This window comes from Heterodontus francisci, chromosome 29 (assembly GCF_036365525.1).
Source record: "Heterodontus francisci isolate sHetFra1 chromosome 29, sHetFra1.hap1, whole genome shotgun sequence".
NCBI classification, from domain to species: domain Eukaryota; kingdom Metazoa; phylum Chordata; class Chondrichthyes; order Heterodontiformes; family Heterodontidae; genus Heterodontus; species Heterodontus francisci.
The window spans coordinates 9,518,972-9,536,903 of record NC_090399.1 but is presented as its reverse complement, the minus strand read 5'-3'; the positions used below and the strand labels follow the sequence as shown (position 1 = coordinate 9,536,903).

General features: G+C 45.3%; 1 protein-coding gene across 1 annotated transcript in view; it reads right to left on the bottom strand.

The window, feature by feature from the left end:
* Positions 1–17,932, bottom strand: part of LOC137346106 (butyrophilin subfamily 1 member A1-like) — a 139,439-nt gene that overhangs the window by 28,291 nt on the left and 93,216 nt on the right. Inside the window, exon 7 of the mRNA XM_068009403.1 lies at positions 1,523–1,549. Within this exon, the coding sequence (XP_067865504.1) occupies positions 1,523–1,549 (27 nt within the window). The remainder of the gene's footprint in view (positions 1–1,522; positions 1,550–17,932) is intronic.

The window sequence follows — 17,932 nt, the reverse complement described above, 5'->3', positions numbered from 1 at the left end:
CTCTGGCTGTGTCCTGGCCCACTTACTGCTCTCTCCTCGGCCTCTCTCTCCCTCTCCCCTACAGCAGCCATTCCTGCTCACTCCCTGAACCGTGTGACAACAGCAGGGGCGGCGGATCCCAACGACCTGCACCATGAACCACCAATCAGCACTCACCCCACCCAGACAGCCCACTGTCAGTCACAGACACTGAGCAATCACAGACAGGCGGCCGCTATCCATTGAACACAGGTCCCACCTACCCCCGCCTCCTGACGTACACTGTAATAGGAGAGCTGTCAATCAAAGCTGAGCCACAGTCCCAGAGGATTGGTGGGCCAGATGGAAACCTTCGGTGGGCCGGATTCTAGCCCACGGGCCGAATGTTGGATAATCCAGTTTGAAAATAACCGAGCCACAAAGTTATTTAAAAACACAAGTTTAAAGGCTTGGAGCAAGACATTTAAACAGGGGTGAGAGTGGCCAAAGACTAAAAGAGCTGAAAACTACTGGCCAAAGACAATAAAGTCTGAATTTCTTTTGACAGGAATCATGTAATTATAACATCGTTAATGATCTGTAATGAATGTAAATGCTTCCAGGTCACTTCAAATGTGCAGAAACATTAGTTTTCCCTTTGTTTACCTTCGATTATCATTAAGACGGTGGATGAATGTATTTATATAAAATCACCAAAGTGACCTCAGCATTCCAACATTTAATACAGGTGGCACATCATGTAATTATGAAGGATGAAGTAAATTTTAACACCAGAACTGTTAGTTCTGATTTTTTTTTAAAGCTTGCCGGAAACCCATGAAGCTGCCCCAAAGGTCAGAACAGCAGTTCCTACTCACAGCAGTTCAATTGTTTTTCAAAGCTGGTCTTTTGGGTCTGAAGGTTGGAAACTGCAGAGGGTCCAACCTTTTCACATGAGGGTCCACATTACAATTTTTGTCCTACACAGGGGCCGGTGAGCATATTTCAGAAAGATAAAGGCATTCGAAATTTATTTTACTATTTATCAAAACAACAAAAAATGCATATTTTTGTGAGCAAGTTTTCAATGAGAAGACGACTGTATTAACCTACTTTCTCATCACTATGTTGAACACCGATTTAGTGAGATATCTGGTATTATTTTTGCTTGCATAAGTAGTCAATGTCTCCCCACACACGTGATGTAGCAATGTGGAGTATTCCAGACAGATGTCCATCTGTCAGGAATGATCTTGATCGTGCTCTCTCCTCACTCACTCTCTCTCTCTCGCTGTCTGTCTTTCTCTCTTCCCCCTCCCCACTCCCCCGAAACTTGTGTCCTACTCTCTCTGTGACTCACTCACTCTCTCTGTGACTCACTCACTCTGCGTCTGAGTCTCTTGCTCTCGCTCCTTCTCTCTGTGTCTCTGTGTCCCCCCCCTCAAAAGATGCAATCAGATCAGCTCTTTCAGCACTGATATTGAAGAGTTCAGGAACTGTGCTTCCAGTTTTATTATAAATTCGGGGACTGTTTTATTGAATTGTGTCGGAGTTCTGTACTTACCACAATCTATTTCCACTTCGTTGTAACCTGCACAAAACAAGAATATTTAATATCAGACACTTATTGCTGATTGTTAGTTAAAAATATCAACTGTATCTTCACATAGTGTGAACAAGGAAGCCTCTCACTCACACTGCACCATCACTGCTGGGTTAGAATCCAATGACTAACAATAGGGATCTAATGTCCGTAGGCAATTTACAATGTACCAGACTCAACACTGAGTTAAACAATTTCACATCACAACCTCCAACCCCATTATTTCCAGAGACCAGTTATTGATAATGATTCTGCTATTCCCATTTACACCTCCGCTGGACCCATCTTTTGTTCCTTTACTTGTCCCATTACCATCTCCTTTTGCCTTACACCATCGTCCCTCTGGTCATTTAATCTCTCCTGCCTTCCACCTTATCACAGACCCTCCCTTTTGTTCTTCTCCCTCCCCTCTTTTCCTGCCTCTGTACTTTTTTAAAAATCTGTTACATCTTTAACTTTTTCTAAATCTGACAAAAGGTCATTGACCTGAAGTGTTAACTCTGTTTCTCTCTCCACAGATGATGTCTGAACCAGTTGAGCATTTCCAGCATTTTCTGTTTTGATTTTGGATCAAAAGTTCCATTTGCCTCAAAATAATCATCCCATTAAAATCAATAAAAAGACTGAGCTGTAGATTGAAAACTCAGACTGGAATATTGGGAAGAATTTACAGTATTTACATATCACGTGATCAGCTCACAATTATAACTCTGCACCAATCACAAGTTGGGAGCTGAAAACCTGACAGCGAAATCCAACCAGAATGCTGCTGGCACTTTCACCTGTATCTAACATGTTTTAAAGGGTTTCTCCTGACCCTGGACTGACAGGCAAATTACAGCTGTAATGTGTGGCTTCTTTTTCTAGTATTGAATGTGTAGCTGGGGGAGGAAGAGAACATTGTGTGGGAGGGTCCCATTTTGCTAATGTTAAGTTGTCTTCTGGCTGGTTAACCAATCAACAAAATCACTTCAACCCACAGTTGTCCAACCTTTTCGCCTGGAGGGCCACATTACAATTATTGTCTTACATAGGAGGCCAGTGAGACAATTTCAGGAAGACAGAGACATAAAATATTATCTTACCAGTAGTCAAAACAACGACAAGTATACATTTTTGTGAAGAAGCTTTAAATGAGAACACTAATTTATTGACTTACTTTCTCTTCACTATGTTGGACACTGATTTAGTGAGATACCTGGCATTTTTATTTGCTTGCACAAGTAGTCAATGTTTTCCCACAAGGTTGATGCAGCAATGTGGAGTATTCCGGATCGATGTCATTCAGTCAGGAATGATCTTGATCACTCGCTCTCCCTGTAAACCAGCCCCCGCCCACCACCCCTGTTGCCCTCGTTCTGTTTCCCCCAGTCCCCCTCTCTCTCCATATCCCATCTCCCTCTCCCTGTTCCCCCCTTTCTCCTGTTCCCTCCTCTCTTTTTCTGTCCCCCCCCATCTCTGTCCCTGTCCCCCTCCCTTCAACACCCCCTCCCTCCCTCCAACACCCCCTCCCTCCCTCCAACACCCACTCCCTCCCTCTGACAACCCCTCCCTCCCTCTGACAACCCCTCTCTCTGTCCCTCCTCTCCCTCTTCCCTCCCTCTCTCTCTCGGTCCCTCCTTCCCTCCCTCTCTCTCTGTCCCTCCCTCCTCCTCTCTCTGTCCTTCCCTCCCCCTCTCTCTCTCTGTCCGTCCCTCCCCCTCTCTCTCTGTCCGTCCCTCCCCCACTCTCTCTCTGTTCCTCGCTCTCTCTCTCTCTGTTCCTCTCTCTCTCTGTTCCTCTCTCTCTCTCTCTCTGTTCCTCTCTCTCTCTCTGTTCCTCTCTCTCTCTCTCTGTTTCTCTCTCTGTTTCTCTCTCTCTCTCTCTCTCTCTCTCTGTTTCTCTCTCTCTCTCTCTGTTTCTCTCTCTCTCTGTCTGTTCCTCCCTCTCTCTCTGTCTCTCTCTGTTCCTCGCTCTCTCTCTCTGTTCCTCTCTCTCTCTCTCTCTCTCTGTTCCTCGCTCTCTCTCTCTGTCTGTTCCTCTCTCTCTCTCTCTGTTCCTTTCTCTCTCTCTCTCTGTTTTTCTCTCTCTCTCTCTCTGTTTTTTTCTCTCTCTGTTCCTCTCTCTCTCTCTGTTCCTCTCTCTCTTTCTGTTCCTCTCTCTCTTTCTGTCTGTTCCTCTCTCTCTCTGTTCCTCTCTCTCTCTCTCTCTTTGTTCCTCTCTCTCTCTGTTTCTCTCTCTCTCTGTTTCTCTCTCTCTCTCTCTGTTCCTCTCTCTCTCTGTCTCTCTCTGTTCATCGCTCTCTCTCTCTGTTCCTCGCTCTCTCTCTCTCTCTGTTCCTCGCTCTCTCTCTCTCTGTTCCTCGCTCTCTCTCTCTCTGTTCCTCACTCTCTCTCTCTCTGTTCCTCACTCTCTCTCTCTGTTCCTTGCTCTCTCTCTCTCTCTGTTCCTCGCTCTCTCTCTCTCTCTCTGTTCCTCGCTCTCTCTCTCTCTCTGTCTCTGTTCCTCTGTCTCTGTTCCCCTCTCTCTCTCCGTTCCCCTCTCTCTTTCTCTCTGTTCCTCTCTCTTTCTCTCTGTTCCTCTCTCTCTCTCTGTCTGTTCCTCTCTCTCTCTCTCTCTCTCTCTGTTCCTCGCTCTCTCTCTGTCTGTTCCTCGCTCTCTCTCTCTGTTTCTCTCTCTCTCTCTGTTTCTCTCTCTTTCTCTCTCTGTTTCTCCCTCTCTTTCTCTCTCTGTTTCTCTCTCTTTCTCTCTCTGTTTCTCCCTCTCTTTCTCTCTCTGTTCCTCTCTCTCTCTCTCTGTTCCTCTCTCTCTCTCTCTGTTCCTCTCTCTCTGTTCCTCGCTCTCTCTCTCTCTCTCTGTTCCTCGCTCTCTCTCTCTCTCTCTGTTCCTCTCTCTCTCTCTCTGTTCCTCTCTCTCTCTGACTGTTCCTCTCTCACACTCTCTCTCTCTCTGTGCCATCCCCTGACAGTTGCAGAGAGCGAAAAAACTCAGCAGATGCTTGGTCAGTTTTTTCACCAAAGATCACAACTCAGGTATTTGGGTATTCTAAAAGGCATTAAGGTGGACAAGTCCCCAGGTCCGGATGGGATCTATCCCAGGTTACTGAGGGAAGCGAGAGAGGAAATAGCTGGGGCCTTAACAGATATCTTTGCAGCATCCTTAAACACGGGTGAGGTCCCGGAGGACTGGAGAATTGCTAATGTTGTCCCCTTGTTTAAGAAGGGTAGCAGGGATAATCCAGGTAATTATAGACCGGTGAGCCTGACGTCAGTGGTAGGGAAGCTGCTGGAGAAGATACTGAGGGATAGGATCTATTCCCATTTGGAAGAAAATGGGCTTATCAGTGATAGGCAACATGGTTTTGCGCAGGGAAGGTCATATCTTACCAACTTAATAGAATTCTTTGAGGAAGTGACAAAGTTGATTGATGAGGGAAGGGCTGTAGATGTCATATACATGGACTTCAGTAAGGCGTTTGATAAGGTTCCCCATGGTAGGCTGATGGAGAACGTGAAGGCGCATGGGGTCCAAGGTGTACCAGCTAGATGGATAAAGAACTGGCTGGGCAACAGGCGACAGAGAGTAGCAGTGGAAGGGAGTTTCTCAAAATGGAGACGTGTGACCAGTGGTGTTCCACAGAGATCCGTGCTGGGACCACTGTTGTTTGTGATATACATTAATGATTTGGAGGAAAGTATAGGTGGTCTGATTAGCAAGTTTGCAGACGACACTAAGATTGGTGGAGTAGCAGATAGTGAAGGGGACTGTCAGAGAATACAGCAGAATATAGGTAGATTGGAGAGTTGGGCAGAGAAATGGCAGATGGAGTTCAATCGGGGCAAATGCGAGGTGATGCATTTTGGAAGATCCAATTCAAGAGTGAACTATACAGTAAATGGAAAAGTCCTGGGGAAAATTGATGTACAGAGAGATTTGGGTGTTCAGGTCCATTGTTCCCTGAAGGTGGCAACGCAGGTCAATAGAGTGGTCAAGAAGGCATACGGCATGCTTTCCTTCATCGGACGGGGTATTGAGTACAAGGGTTGGCAGGTCATGTTACAGTTGTATAGGACTTTGGTTCGGCCACATTTGGAATACTACGTGCAGTTCTGGTCGCCACATTACCAAAAGGATGTGGATGCTTTGGAGAGGGTGCAGAGGAGGTTCACCAGGATGTTGCCTGGTATGGAGGGCGCTAGCTATGAAGAGAGGTTGAGTAGATTAGGATTATTTTCATTAGAAAGACGGAGGTTGAGGGGGGACCTGATTGAGGTGTACAAAATCATGAGAGGTATAGACAGGGTGGATAGCAAGAAGCTATTTCCCAGAGTGGGGGATTCAATTACTCGGGGACACGAGTTCAAAGTGAAAGGGGAAAAGTTTAGGTGGGATATGCGTGGAAAGTTCTTTACGCAGAGGGTGGTGGGTGCCTGGAACGCGTTGCCAGCGAAGGTGGTAGATGCGGGCACGATAGCGTCTTTTAAGATGTATCGAGACAGATACATGAATGGCCAGGAAGTAAAGAGATACAGACCCTTCGAAAATAGGCGACATGTTTAGATAGAGGATCTGGATCGGCGCAGGCTTGGAGGGCCGAAGGGCCTGTTCCTGTGCTGTAATTTTCTTTGTTCTTTGTTCAGTTTCATAGCTGACAGTTGCTGACATTGAGAACAACTGTTTTCCAACTTCGGACAGACTCGGGCTTTTCTTGTGCTCTGACTTTTTAAAAGTCCGCTGAAAAATCCCAAGTCTGTCCAAAGTTGTGAAATGGCTGTTCCCAATGTCAGGAATTGTCAGCTGTGAAACTGAAGTGCGATCCTTTTCAAAAGGCAGTCGGACAATGGGAAATTCCTCATCTCCAGTCACGCAGCCCAGGCAATGATGAGGAATGGTCCGGGTACAGTTTACATCCGCAGGTCGGATGGAAACCTTTATCGGGTCATATATTGGACATCTCCGATCTAACCCCGCCTCCCTCAAAGAAAAAAATAACTATACAAGTTTCAAGAAAAAGAGGAACTGTGTAAAACAAATGAAAAGATGCCACAATACAGTCTAATTTATTGGTGGAATGATGAAATAAATTGACAGATTTAATTGATGTGGAACATGATGCTGTTTGACTCAATTTTCTGCCCCCACACATGAAGTGTATTTTTCAACAACAGCAGTAGTAAAGAATAATTTCTTACTGGTCGAGAAAAACTCTTCGTACTTGAGAAGGGACATTATCTAATCCATTGCCCTATGGGGTTCTACAGCAGCAAAGGACAGTATCTAATCCATTGCACTGTGGGATTCCACAGCAGAAAAGGGCAGTATCTAATCCACTGCACTATGGGATTCCACAGCAGAAAAGGACATTATCTAATCCACTGCACTATGGGGCTCCACAGCAGAAAAGGACAGTATCTAATCCACTGAACAATGGGGCTCCACAGCAGAAAAGAACATTATCTAATCCACTGCACTGTGGGGTTCCACAGCAGAAAAGGACATTATCTAATCCACTGAACAATGGGGCTCCACAGCAGAAAAGGACATTATCTAATCCACTGCACTATGGGGCTCCACAGCAGAAAAGGACATTATCTAATCCACTGCACTATGGGGTTCCACAGCAGAAAAGGACATTATCTAATCCACTGCACTATGGGGCTCCAGAGCAGAAAAGGACAGTATCTAATCCATTGCACTATGGGGTTCCACAGCAGAAAAGGACATTATCTAATCCACTGCACTATGGGGCTCCAGAGCAGAAAAGGACAGTATCTAATCCACTGTACTATGGGGTTCCACGGCAGAAAAGGACAGTATCTAATCCACTGTACTGTGGGGTTCCACGGCAGAAAAGGACTGTATCTAATCCACTGCACTATGGGGCTCCACAGCAGAAAAGGACAGTATCTAATCCACTGTACGATGGGGCTCCACAGCAGAAAAGGACAGTATCTAATCCACTGCACTATGGGGTTCTACAGCTGAAAAGGACATTCTCTAATCCACTGTACTATGGGGCTCCACAGCAGGAAATGACAGTATCTAATCCACTGTACTATGGGGTTCTACAGCTGAAAAGGACATTCTCTAATCCACTGTACTATGGGGCTCCACAGCAGAAAAGGACAGTATCTAATCCATGGCACTGTGGGGTTCCACAGCAGAAAATGACAGTATCTAATCCACTGCACTGTGGGGTTCAACAGCAGAAAAGGACAGTATCTAATCCACTGCACTGTGGGGTTCAACAGCAGAATAGGACAGTATCTAATCCATGGCACTGTGGGGTTCCACAGCAGAAAATGACAGTATCTAATCCACTGCACTGTGGGATTCAACAGCAGAAAAGGACAGTATCTAATCCACCGCACTATGGGGTTCAACAGCAGAAAAGGACAGTATCTAATCCACTGTACTATGGGGCTCCACAGCAGAAAAGGACAGTATCTAATCCACTGTACTATGGGGTTCCACAGCAAAAAAGGACATTATCTAATCCATTGCACTATGGGGTTCCACAGCAGGAAATGACAGTATCTAATCCACTGTACTATGGGGCTCCACAGCAGAAAAGGACAGTATCTAATCCACTGGACTATGGGGTTCAACAGCAGAAAAGGACATTATCTAATCCATTGCACTATGGGGTTCTACAGCTGAAAAGGACATTATCTAATCCAGTGTACTATGGGGTTCCACAGCAGGAAAGGACAGTATCTAATCCATTGCACTGTGGGGTTCAACAGCAGAAAAGGACAGTATCTAATCCACTGCACTGTGGGGTTCAACAGCAGAAAAGGACAGTATCTAATCCATTGCACTATGGGGATCCACAGCAGAAAAGGACAGTATCTAATCCATTGCACTGTGGGGTTCAACAGCAGAAAATGACAGTTTCCAATCCACTGCACTGTGGGGTTCAAAAGCAGAAAAGGACTGTATCTAATCCACCGTACTATGGGGTTCCACAGCAGGAAAGGACAGTATCTAAGCCACTGTACTATGGGGTTCTAAAGCAGAAAAGGACAGTATCTAAACCAATGCACTATGGGGTTCCACAGCAGGAAAGGACAGCATCTAATCCACTGTACTATGGGGTTCCACGGCAGAAAAGGACATTATCTAATCCACTGTACTATGGGGTTCCACAGATGAAAAGGACTGTATCTAATCCATTGCAATATGGGGTTCCACAGCAGAAAAGGACAGTATCTAATCCACTGCACTGTGGGGTTCAACAGCAGAAAAGGACAGTATCTAATCCATTGCACTATGGGGATCCACAGCAGAAAAGGACAGTATCTAATCCATTGCACTGTGGGGTTCAACAGCAGAAAATGACAGTTTCCAATCCACTGCACTGTGGGGTTCAAAAGCAGAAAAGGACTGTATCTAATCCACCGTACTATGGGGTTCCACAGCAGGAAAGGACAGTATCTAAGCCACTGTACTATGGGGTTCTAAAGCAGAAAAGGACAGTATCTAAACCAATGCACTATGGGGTTCCACAGCAGGAAAGGACAGCATCTAATCCACTGTACTATGGGGTTCCACGGCAGAAAAGGACATTATCTAATCCACTGTACTATGGGGTTCCACAGATGAAAAGGACTGTATCTAATCCATTGCAATATGGGGTTCCACAGCAGAAAAGGACAGTATCTAATCCATTGCACTGTGGGGTTCAACAGCAGAAATAGGACATTATCTAATCCACTGTACTGTGGGGTTCCACAGCAGAAAAGGGCATTATCTAATCCACTGTACTGTGGGGTTCCACAGCAGAAAAGGGCATTATCTAATCCACTGTACTATGTGGTTCCACAGCAGGAAAGGATAGTATCTAATCCACTGTACTGTGGGGTTCTAAAGCAGAGAAGGACAGATCTAATCCATTGCACTATGGGGTTCCACAGCAGGAAAGGACAGCATCTAATCCACTGTACTATGGGGTTCCACGGCAGAAAAGGACATTATCTAATCCACTGTACTATGGGGTTCCACAGATGAAAAGGACTGTATCTAATCCATTGCAATATGGGGTTCCACAGCAGCAAAGGACAGTATCTAATCCATTGCACTGTGGGATTCCACAGCAGAAAAGGACAGTATCTAATCCACTGCACTATGGGATTCCACAGCAGAAAAGGACATTTTCAAATCCACTGCACTATGGGGCTCCACAGCAGAAAAGGACAGTATCTAATCCACTGCACTATGGGGTTCCACAGCACAAAAGGACATTATCTAATCCACTGCACTATGGGGTTCCACAGCAGAAAAGGACAGTATCTAATCCACTGCACTATGGGGTTCCACAGCACAAAAGGACATTATCTAATCCACTGCACAATGGGGCTCCACAGCAGAAAAGGACAGTATCTAATCCACTGCACTATGGGGTTCCACAGCACAAAAGGACAGTATCTAATCCACTGCACTATGGGGTTCCACAGCACAAAAGGACATTATCAAATCCACTGAACAATGGTGCTCCACAGCAGAAAAGGACATTATCTAATCCACTGCACTATGGGGTTTCACAGCAGAAAAGAACATTATCTAATCCATTGCACTGTGGGGCTCCACAGCAGAAAAGGACATTATCTAATCCACTGCACTATGGGGTTCCACAGCAGTAAAGAACATTATCTAATCCACTGCACTATGGGGCTCCAGAGCAGAAAAGGACAGCATCTAATCCACTGTACTATGGGGTTCCACGGCAGAAAAGGAATATATCTAATCAATTGCACTATGGAGTTCCACAGCAGAAAAGGACAGTATCTAATCCACTGCACTATGGGGCTCCACAGCAGAAAAGGACAGTATCTAATCCACTGTACGATGGGGCTCCACAGCAGAAAAGGACATTATCTAATCCATTGCACTATGGGGTTCTACAGCTGAAAAGTACATTATCTAATCCACTGTACTATGGGGTTCCACAGCAGGAAATGACAGTACCAAATCCACTGTACTATGGGGCTCCACAGCAGAAAAGGACAGTATCTAATCCACTGGACTATGGGGTTCAACAGCAGAAAAGGACAGTATCTAATCCACTGCACAGTGGGGTTCAACAGCAGAAAAGGACAGTATCTAATCCACTGCACTATGAGGTTCTACAGCTGAAAAGGACATTCTCTAATCCACTGTACTATGGGGTTCAACAGCAGAAAAGGACAGTATCTCATCCACTGCACTGTGGGGTTCAACAGCAGAAAAGGACAGTATCTAATCCATTGCACTGTGGGGTTCCACAGCAACAAATGACAGTATCTAATCCACTGCACTGTGGGGTTCAACAGCAGAAAAGGACAGTAACTAATCCACTGCACTATGGGGCTCCACAGCAGAAAAGGACAGTATCTAATCCACTGTACTATGGGGTTCCACAGCAGAAAAGGACAATATCTAATCCACTGTACTGTGGGGTTCCACGGCAGAAAAGGACTGTATCTAATCAATTGCACGATGGAGTTCCACAGCAGAAAAGGACATTATCTAATCCATTGCACTATGGGGTTCAACAGCAGAAAAGGACAGTATCTAATCCACTTAACGATGGGGATCCACAGCAGAAAAGGACATTATCTAATCCATTGCACTATGGGGTTCAACAGCAGAAAAGGACAGTATCTAATCCACTGCACTGTGGGGTTCAACAGCAGAAAAGGACAGTATCGAATCCACTGCACTATGGGGCTCCACAGCAGAAAAGGACAGTATCTAATCCATTGCACTATGGGGTTCTACAGCTGAAAAGGACATTATCTAATCCACGGTACTGTGGGGTTCCACGGCAGGAAATGACAGTATCTAATCCACTGTACTATGGGGTTCCACAGCAGAAAAGGACAGTATCTAATCCATTGCACTGTGGGGTTCAACAGCAGAAAAGGACAGTATCTAATCCACTGCACTGTGGGGTTCAACAGCAGAAAAGGACAGTATCTAATCCATTGCACTATGGGGCTCCACAGCAGAAAAGGACAGTATCTAATCCATTGCACTGTGGGGTTCAACAGCAGAAAATGACAGTATCTAATCCACTGCACTGTGGGGTTCAAAAGCAGAAAAGGACTGTATCTAATCCACTGTACTATGGGGTTCCACAGATGAAAAGGACTGTATCTAATTCATTGCACTGTGGGGTTCAACAGCAGAAAAGGACAGTATCTAATCCACTGCACTGTGGGGTTCAACAGCAGAAAAGGACAGTATCTAATCCATTGCACTATGGGGCTCCACAGCAGAAAAGGACAGTATCTAATCCATTGCACTGTGGGGTTCAACAGCAGAAAAGGACAGTATCTAATCCACTGCACTGTGGGGTTCAACAGCAGAAAAGGACAGTATCTAATCCATTGCACTATGGGGCTCCACAGCAGAAAAGGACAGTATCTAATCCATTGCACTGTGGGGTTCAACAGCAGAAAATGACAGTATCTAATCCACTGCACTGTGGGGTTCAAAAGCAGAAAAGGACTGTATCTAATCCACTGTACTATGGGGTTCCACAGCAGGAAAGGACAGTATCTAATCCACTGTACTATGGGGTTCCACAGATGAAAAGGACTGTATCTAATCCATTGCAATATGGGGTTCCACAGCAGAAAAGGACAGTATCTAATCCATTGCACTGTGGGGTTCAACAGCAGAAATAGGACATTATCTAATCCACTGTACTGTGGGGTTCTAAAGCAGAAAAGGGCAGTATCTAATCCATTGCACTATGGGGTTCCACAGCAGAAAAGGGCAGTATCTAATCCACTGTACTCTGTGGTTCCACAGCAGGAAAGGACAGTATCTCATCCACTGCACTATGGGGTTCAACAGCAGAAAAGGACAGTATCTAATCCATTGCACTATGGGGTTCAACAGCAGAAAAGGACAGTAACTAATCCACTGCACTATGGGGCTCAACACCATAAAAGGACAATATCTAATCCACTGTACTATGGGGTTCCACAGCAGAAAAGGACATTATCTAATCCACTGTACTGTGGGGTTCCACAGCAGGAAATGACAGTATCTAATCCACTGCACTGTGGGGTTCAACAGCAGAAAAGGACAGTATCTAATCCACTGCACTGTGGGGTTCAACAGCAGAAAAGGACAGTATCTAATCCACTGCACTGTGGGGTTCAACAGCACAAAAGGACAGTATCTAATCCACTGCACTATGGGGCTCCACAGCAGAAAAGGACAGTATCTAATCCATTGCACTATGGGGTTCTACAGCTGAAAAGGACATTATCTAATCCACTGTACTGTGGGGTTCCACAGCAGGAAATGACAGTATCTAATCCACTGCACTGTGGGGTTCAACAGCAGAAAAGGACAGTATCTAATCCATTGCACTGTGGGGTTCAACAGCAGAAAAGGACAGTATCTAATCCACTGCACTGTGGGATTCAACAGCAGAAAAGGACAGTATCTAATCCATTGCACTATGGGGCTCCACAGCAGAAAAGGACAGTATCTCATCCATTGCACTGTGGGGTTCAACAGCAGAAAATGACAGCATCTAATCCACTGCACTGTGGGGTTCAAAAGCAGAAAAGGACTGTATCTAATCCACTGTACGATGGGGTTCCACAGCAGGAAAGGACAGTATCTAAGCCACTGTACTATGGGGTTCTAAAGCAGAAAAGGACAGTATCTAATCCATTGCACTATGGGGTTCCACAGCAGGAAAGGACAGCATCTAATCCACTGTACTATGGGGTTCCACGGCAGGAAAGGACATTATCTAATCCACTGTACTATGGGGTTCCACAGATGAAAAGGACTGTATCTAATCCATTGCAATATGGGGTTCCACAGCAGAAAAGGACAGTATCTAATCCATTGCACTGTGGGGTTCAACAGCAGAAATAGGACATTATCTAATCCACTGTACTGTGGGGTTCCACAGCAGAAAAGGGCAGTATCTAATCCACTGTACTATGTGGTTCCACAGCAGGAAAGGATAGTATCTAATCCACTGTACTGTGGGGTTCTAAAGCAGAAAAGGACAGTATCTAATCCATTGCACTATGGGGTTCCACAGCAGGAAAGGACAGCATCTAATCCACTGTACTATGGGGTTCCACGGCAGAAAAGGACATTATCTAATCCACTGTACTATGGGGTTCCACAGATGAAAAGGACTGTATCTAATCCATTGCAATATGGGGTTCCACAGCAGAAAAGGACAGTATCTAATCCATTGCACTATGGGGTTCCACAGCAGAAAAGGGCAGTATCTAATCCACTGTACTACGGGGTTCCACAGCAGGAAAGGACAGTATCTAATCCACTGTACTATGAGGTTCTAAAGCAGAAAAGGGCAGTATCTAATCCACTGTACTATGGGGTTCCACAGCAGAAAAGGGCAGTATCTAATCCACTGCACTATGGGGCTCCACAGCAGGAAAGGACAGTATATAATCCACTGTACTATGGGGTTCCAAAGCAGAAAAGGACAGTATCTAATCCATTACACTATGGGGCTCCACAGGAGAAAATGACAGTATCTAATCCATTGCCCTATGGGGTTCTACAGCAGCAAAGGACAGTATCTAATCCATTACACTATGGGGCTCCACAGGAGAAAATGACAGTATCTAATCCACTGCACTGTGGGGTTCAACAGCAGAAAAGGACATTATCTAATCCACTGCACTATGGGGCTCCACAGCAGAAAAGGACAGTATCTAATCCACTGCACTATGGGGTTCCACAGCACAAAAGGACATTATCTAATCCATTGCCCTATGGGGTTCTGCAGCAGCAAAGGACAGTATCTAATCCATTACACTATGGGGCTCCACAGGAGAAAATGACAGTATCTAATCCACTGCACTGTGGGGTTCAACAGCAGAAAAGGACATTATCTAATCCACTGCACTATGGGGCTCCACAGCAGAAAAGGACAGTATCTAATCCACGGCACTATGGAGTTCCACAGCAGAAAAGGACAGTATCTAATCCACTGTACTATGGGGTTCCACAGCAGGAAAGGACAGTATCTAATCCACTGTACTATGGGGTTCCACGGCAGAAAAGGACATTATCTAATCCACTGTCCTGTGGGGTTCCACGGCAGAAAAGGACATTATCTAATCCACTGCACTATGGGGTTCCACAGCAGAAAAGGACAGTATCTAATCCATTGCACTGTGGGGTTCAACAGCAGAAAAGGACTGTATCTAATCCATTGCACTGTGGGGTTCAACAGCAGAAAATGACAGTATCTAATCCACTGCACTGTGGGGTTCAACAGCAGAAAAGAACAGTATCTAATCCATTGCACTATGGGGTTCGACAGCAGAAAAGGACTGTATCTAATCCACTGTACTATGGGGTTCCACAGCAGGAAAGGACAGTATCTAATCCACTGTACTATGGGGTTCTAAAGCAGAAAAGGACAGTATCTAATCCATTGCACTATGGGGTTCCACATGAGGAAAGGACAGTATCTAATCCACTGTACTATGGGGTTCCACGGCAGAAAAGGACATTATGTAATCCATTGCACTATGGGGTTCCACAGATGAAAAGGACTGTATGTAATCCATTGCAATATGGGGTTCCACAGCAGAAAAGGACAGTATCTAATCCATTGCACTGTGGGGCTCAACAGCAGAAATAAGACTGTATCTAATCCATTGTACGAAGGGGTTCTACAGCAGAAAAGGACTGTATCTAATCCACTGCACTATGGGGTTCCACAGCAGAAAAGGGCAGTATCTAATCCACTGTACTATAGGGTTCCACAGCAGGAAAGGACAGTATCTAATCCACTGTACTATGGGGTTCGAAAGCAGAAAAGGGCAGTATCTAACCCACTGCACTATGGGGCTCCACAGCAAGAAAGGACAGTATCTAATCCACTGTACTATGGGGCTCTAAAGCAGAAAAGGACAGTATCTAATCCGTTGCACTATGGGGATCCACAGGAGAAAATGACAGTATCTAATCCATTGCACTATAGGGTTCCATAGCAGAAAAGGACTGTATCTAATCCACTGTACTATGGGGATCCACAGCAGGAAAGGACAGTATCTAATCCATTGCACTGTGGGGTTCAACAGCAGAAAAGGACTGTATCTAATCCATTGCACTATGGGGTTCGACAGCAGAAAAGGACAGTATCTAATCCACTGTATTATGGGATTCCACAGCAGGAAAGGACAGTATCTAATCCACTGTACTATGGGGGTCCACAGCAGAAAAGGACATTATCTAATACACTGCACTATGGGGCTCCACAGCAGAAAAGGACAGTGTCTAATCCACTGTACTATGGGGTTCCACATCAGAAAAGGACAGTATCTAATCCACTGTACTATGGGGTTCCACGGCAGAAAAGGACATTATCTAATCCACTGTCCTGTGGGGTTCCACGGCAGAAAAGGACATTATCTAATCCACTGCACTATGGGGTTCCACAGCAGAAAAGGACAGTATCTAATCCATTGCACTGTGGGGTTCAACAGCAGAAAAGGACTGTATCTAATCCATTGCACTATGGGGTTCGACAGCAGAAAAGGACTGTATCTAATCCACTGTACTATGGGGTTCCAAAGCAGGAAAGGACAGTATCTAATCCATTGCACTGTGGGGTTCGACAGCAGAAAAGGACTGTATCTAATCCATTGCACTATGGGGTTCGACAGCAGAAAAGGACTGTATCTAATCCACTGTACTATGGGGTTCCACAGCAGGAAAGGACTGTATCTAATCCACTGTACTATGGGGTTCTACAGCTGAAAAGGACATTATCTAATCTACTGTACTATGGGGTTCTACAGCTGAAAAGGAGATTATCTAATCTACTGTACTATGGGGTTCCACAGCAGGAAAGGACAGTATCTAATCCACTGTACGATGGGGCTCCACAGCAGAAAAGGACAGTATCTAATCCACTGCACTATGGGGTTCTACAGCTGAAAAGGACATTATCTAATCTACTGCACTATGGGGTTCCACAGCAGGAAAGGACAGTATCTAATCCACCGTACTATGGGGTTCCACAGCAGAAAAGGACAGCATCTAATCCATTGCACTGCGGGTTTCAACAGCAGAAAAGGACAGTATCTAATCCATTGCACTGTGGGGTTCAACAGCAGAAAATGACAGTATCTAATCCACTGCACTGTGGGGTTCAACAGCAGAAAAGGACAGTAACTAATCCATTGCACTATGGGGTTCGACAGCAGATAAGGACTGTATCTAATCCACTGTACTATGGGGTTCCACAGCAGGAAAGGACAGTATCTAATCCACTGTACGATGGGGCTCCACAGCAGAAAAGGACAGTATCTAATCCACTGCACTATGGGGTTCTACAGCTGAAAAGGACATTATCTAATCTACTGCACTATGGGGTTCCACAGCAGGAAAGGACAGTATCTAATCCACCGTACTATGGGGTTCCACAGCAGAAAAGGACAGCATCTAATCCATTGCACTGCGGGTTTCAACAGCAGAAAAGGACAGTATCTAATCCATTGCACTGTGGGGTTCAACAGCAGAAAATGACAGTATCTAATCCACTGCACTGTGGGGTTCAACAGCAGAAAAGGACAGTATCTAATCCATTGCACTATGGGGCTCCACAGCAGTAAATGACAGTATCTAATCCATTGCCCTATGGGGTTCTACAGCAGCAAAGGACAGTATCAAATCCATTGCACTATAGGGTTCCATAGCAGAAAAGGACTGTATCTAATCCACTGTACTGTGGGGTTCAACAGCAGAAAAGGACTGTATCTAATCCATTGCACTATGGGGTTCAACAGCAGAAAAGGACAGTATCTAATCCACTGTATTATGGGGTTCCACAGCAGGAAAGGACAGTATCTAATCCACTGTACTATGGGGGTCCACAGCAGAAAAGGACAGTGTCTAATCCACTGTACTATGGGGTTCCACAGCTGAAATGGACAGTATCTAATCCACTGTACTATGGGGTTCCACGGCAGAAAAGGACAGTATCTAATCCACTGTACTATGGGGTTCCACAGCAGAAAAGGACAGTATCTAATCCACTGTACTATGGGGTTCTACAGCAGAAAAGGACAGTATCTAATCCATTGCACTGTGGGGTTCAACAGCAGAAACGGACTGTATCTAATCCATTGCACTGTGGGGTTCAACAGCAGAAACGGACTGTATCTAATCCATTGCACTGTGGGGTTCAACAGCAGAAACGGACATTATCTAATCCATTGCACTGTGGGGTTCAACAGCAGAAAAGGACAGTATCTAATCCACTGTACTATGGGGTTCCACGGCAGAAAAGGACATTATCTAATCCACTGCACTATGGGGTTCAACAGCAGAAAAGGACTGTATCTAATCCATTGCACTATGGGGTTCGACAGCAGAAAAGGACAG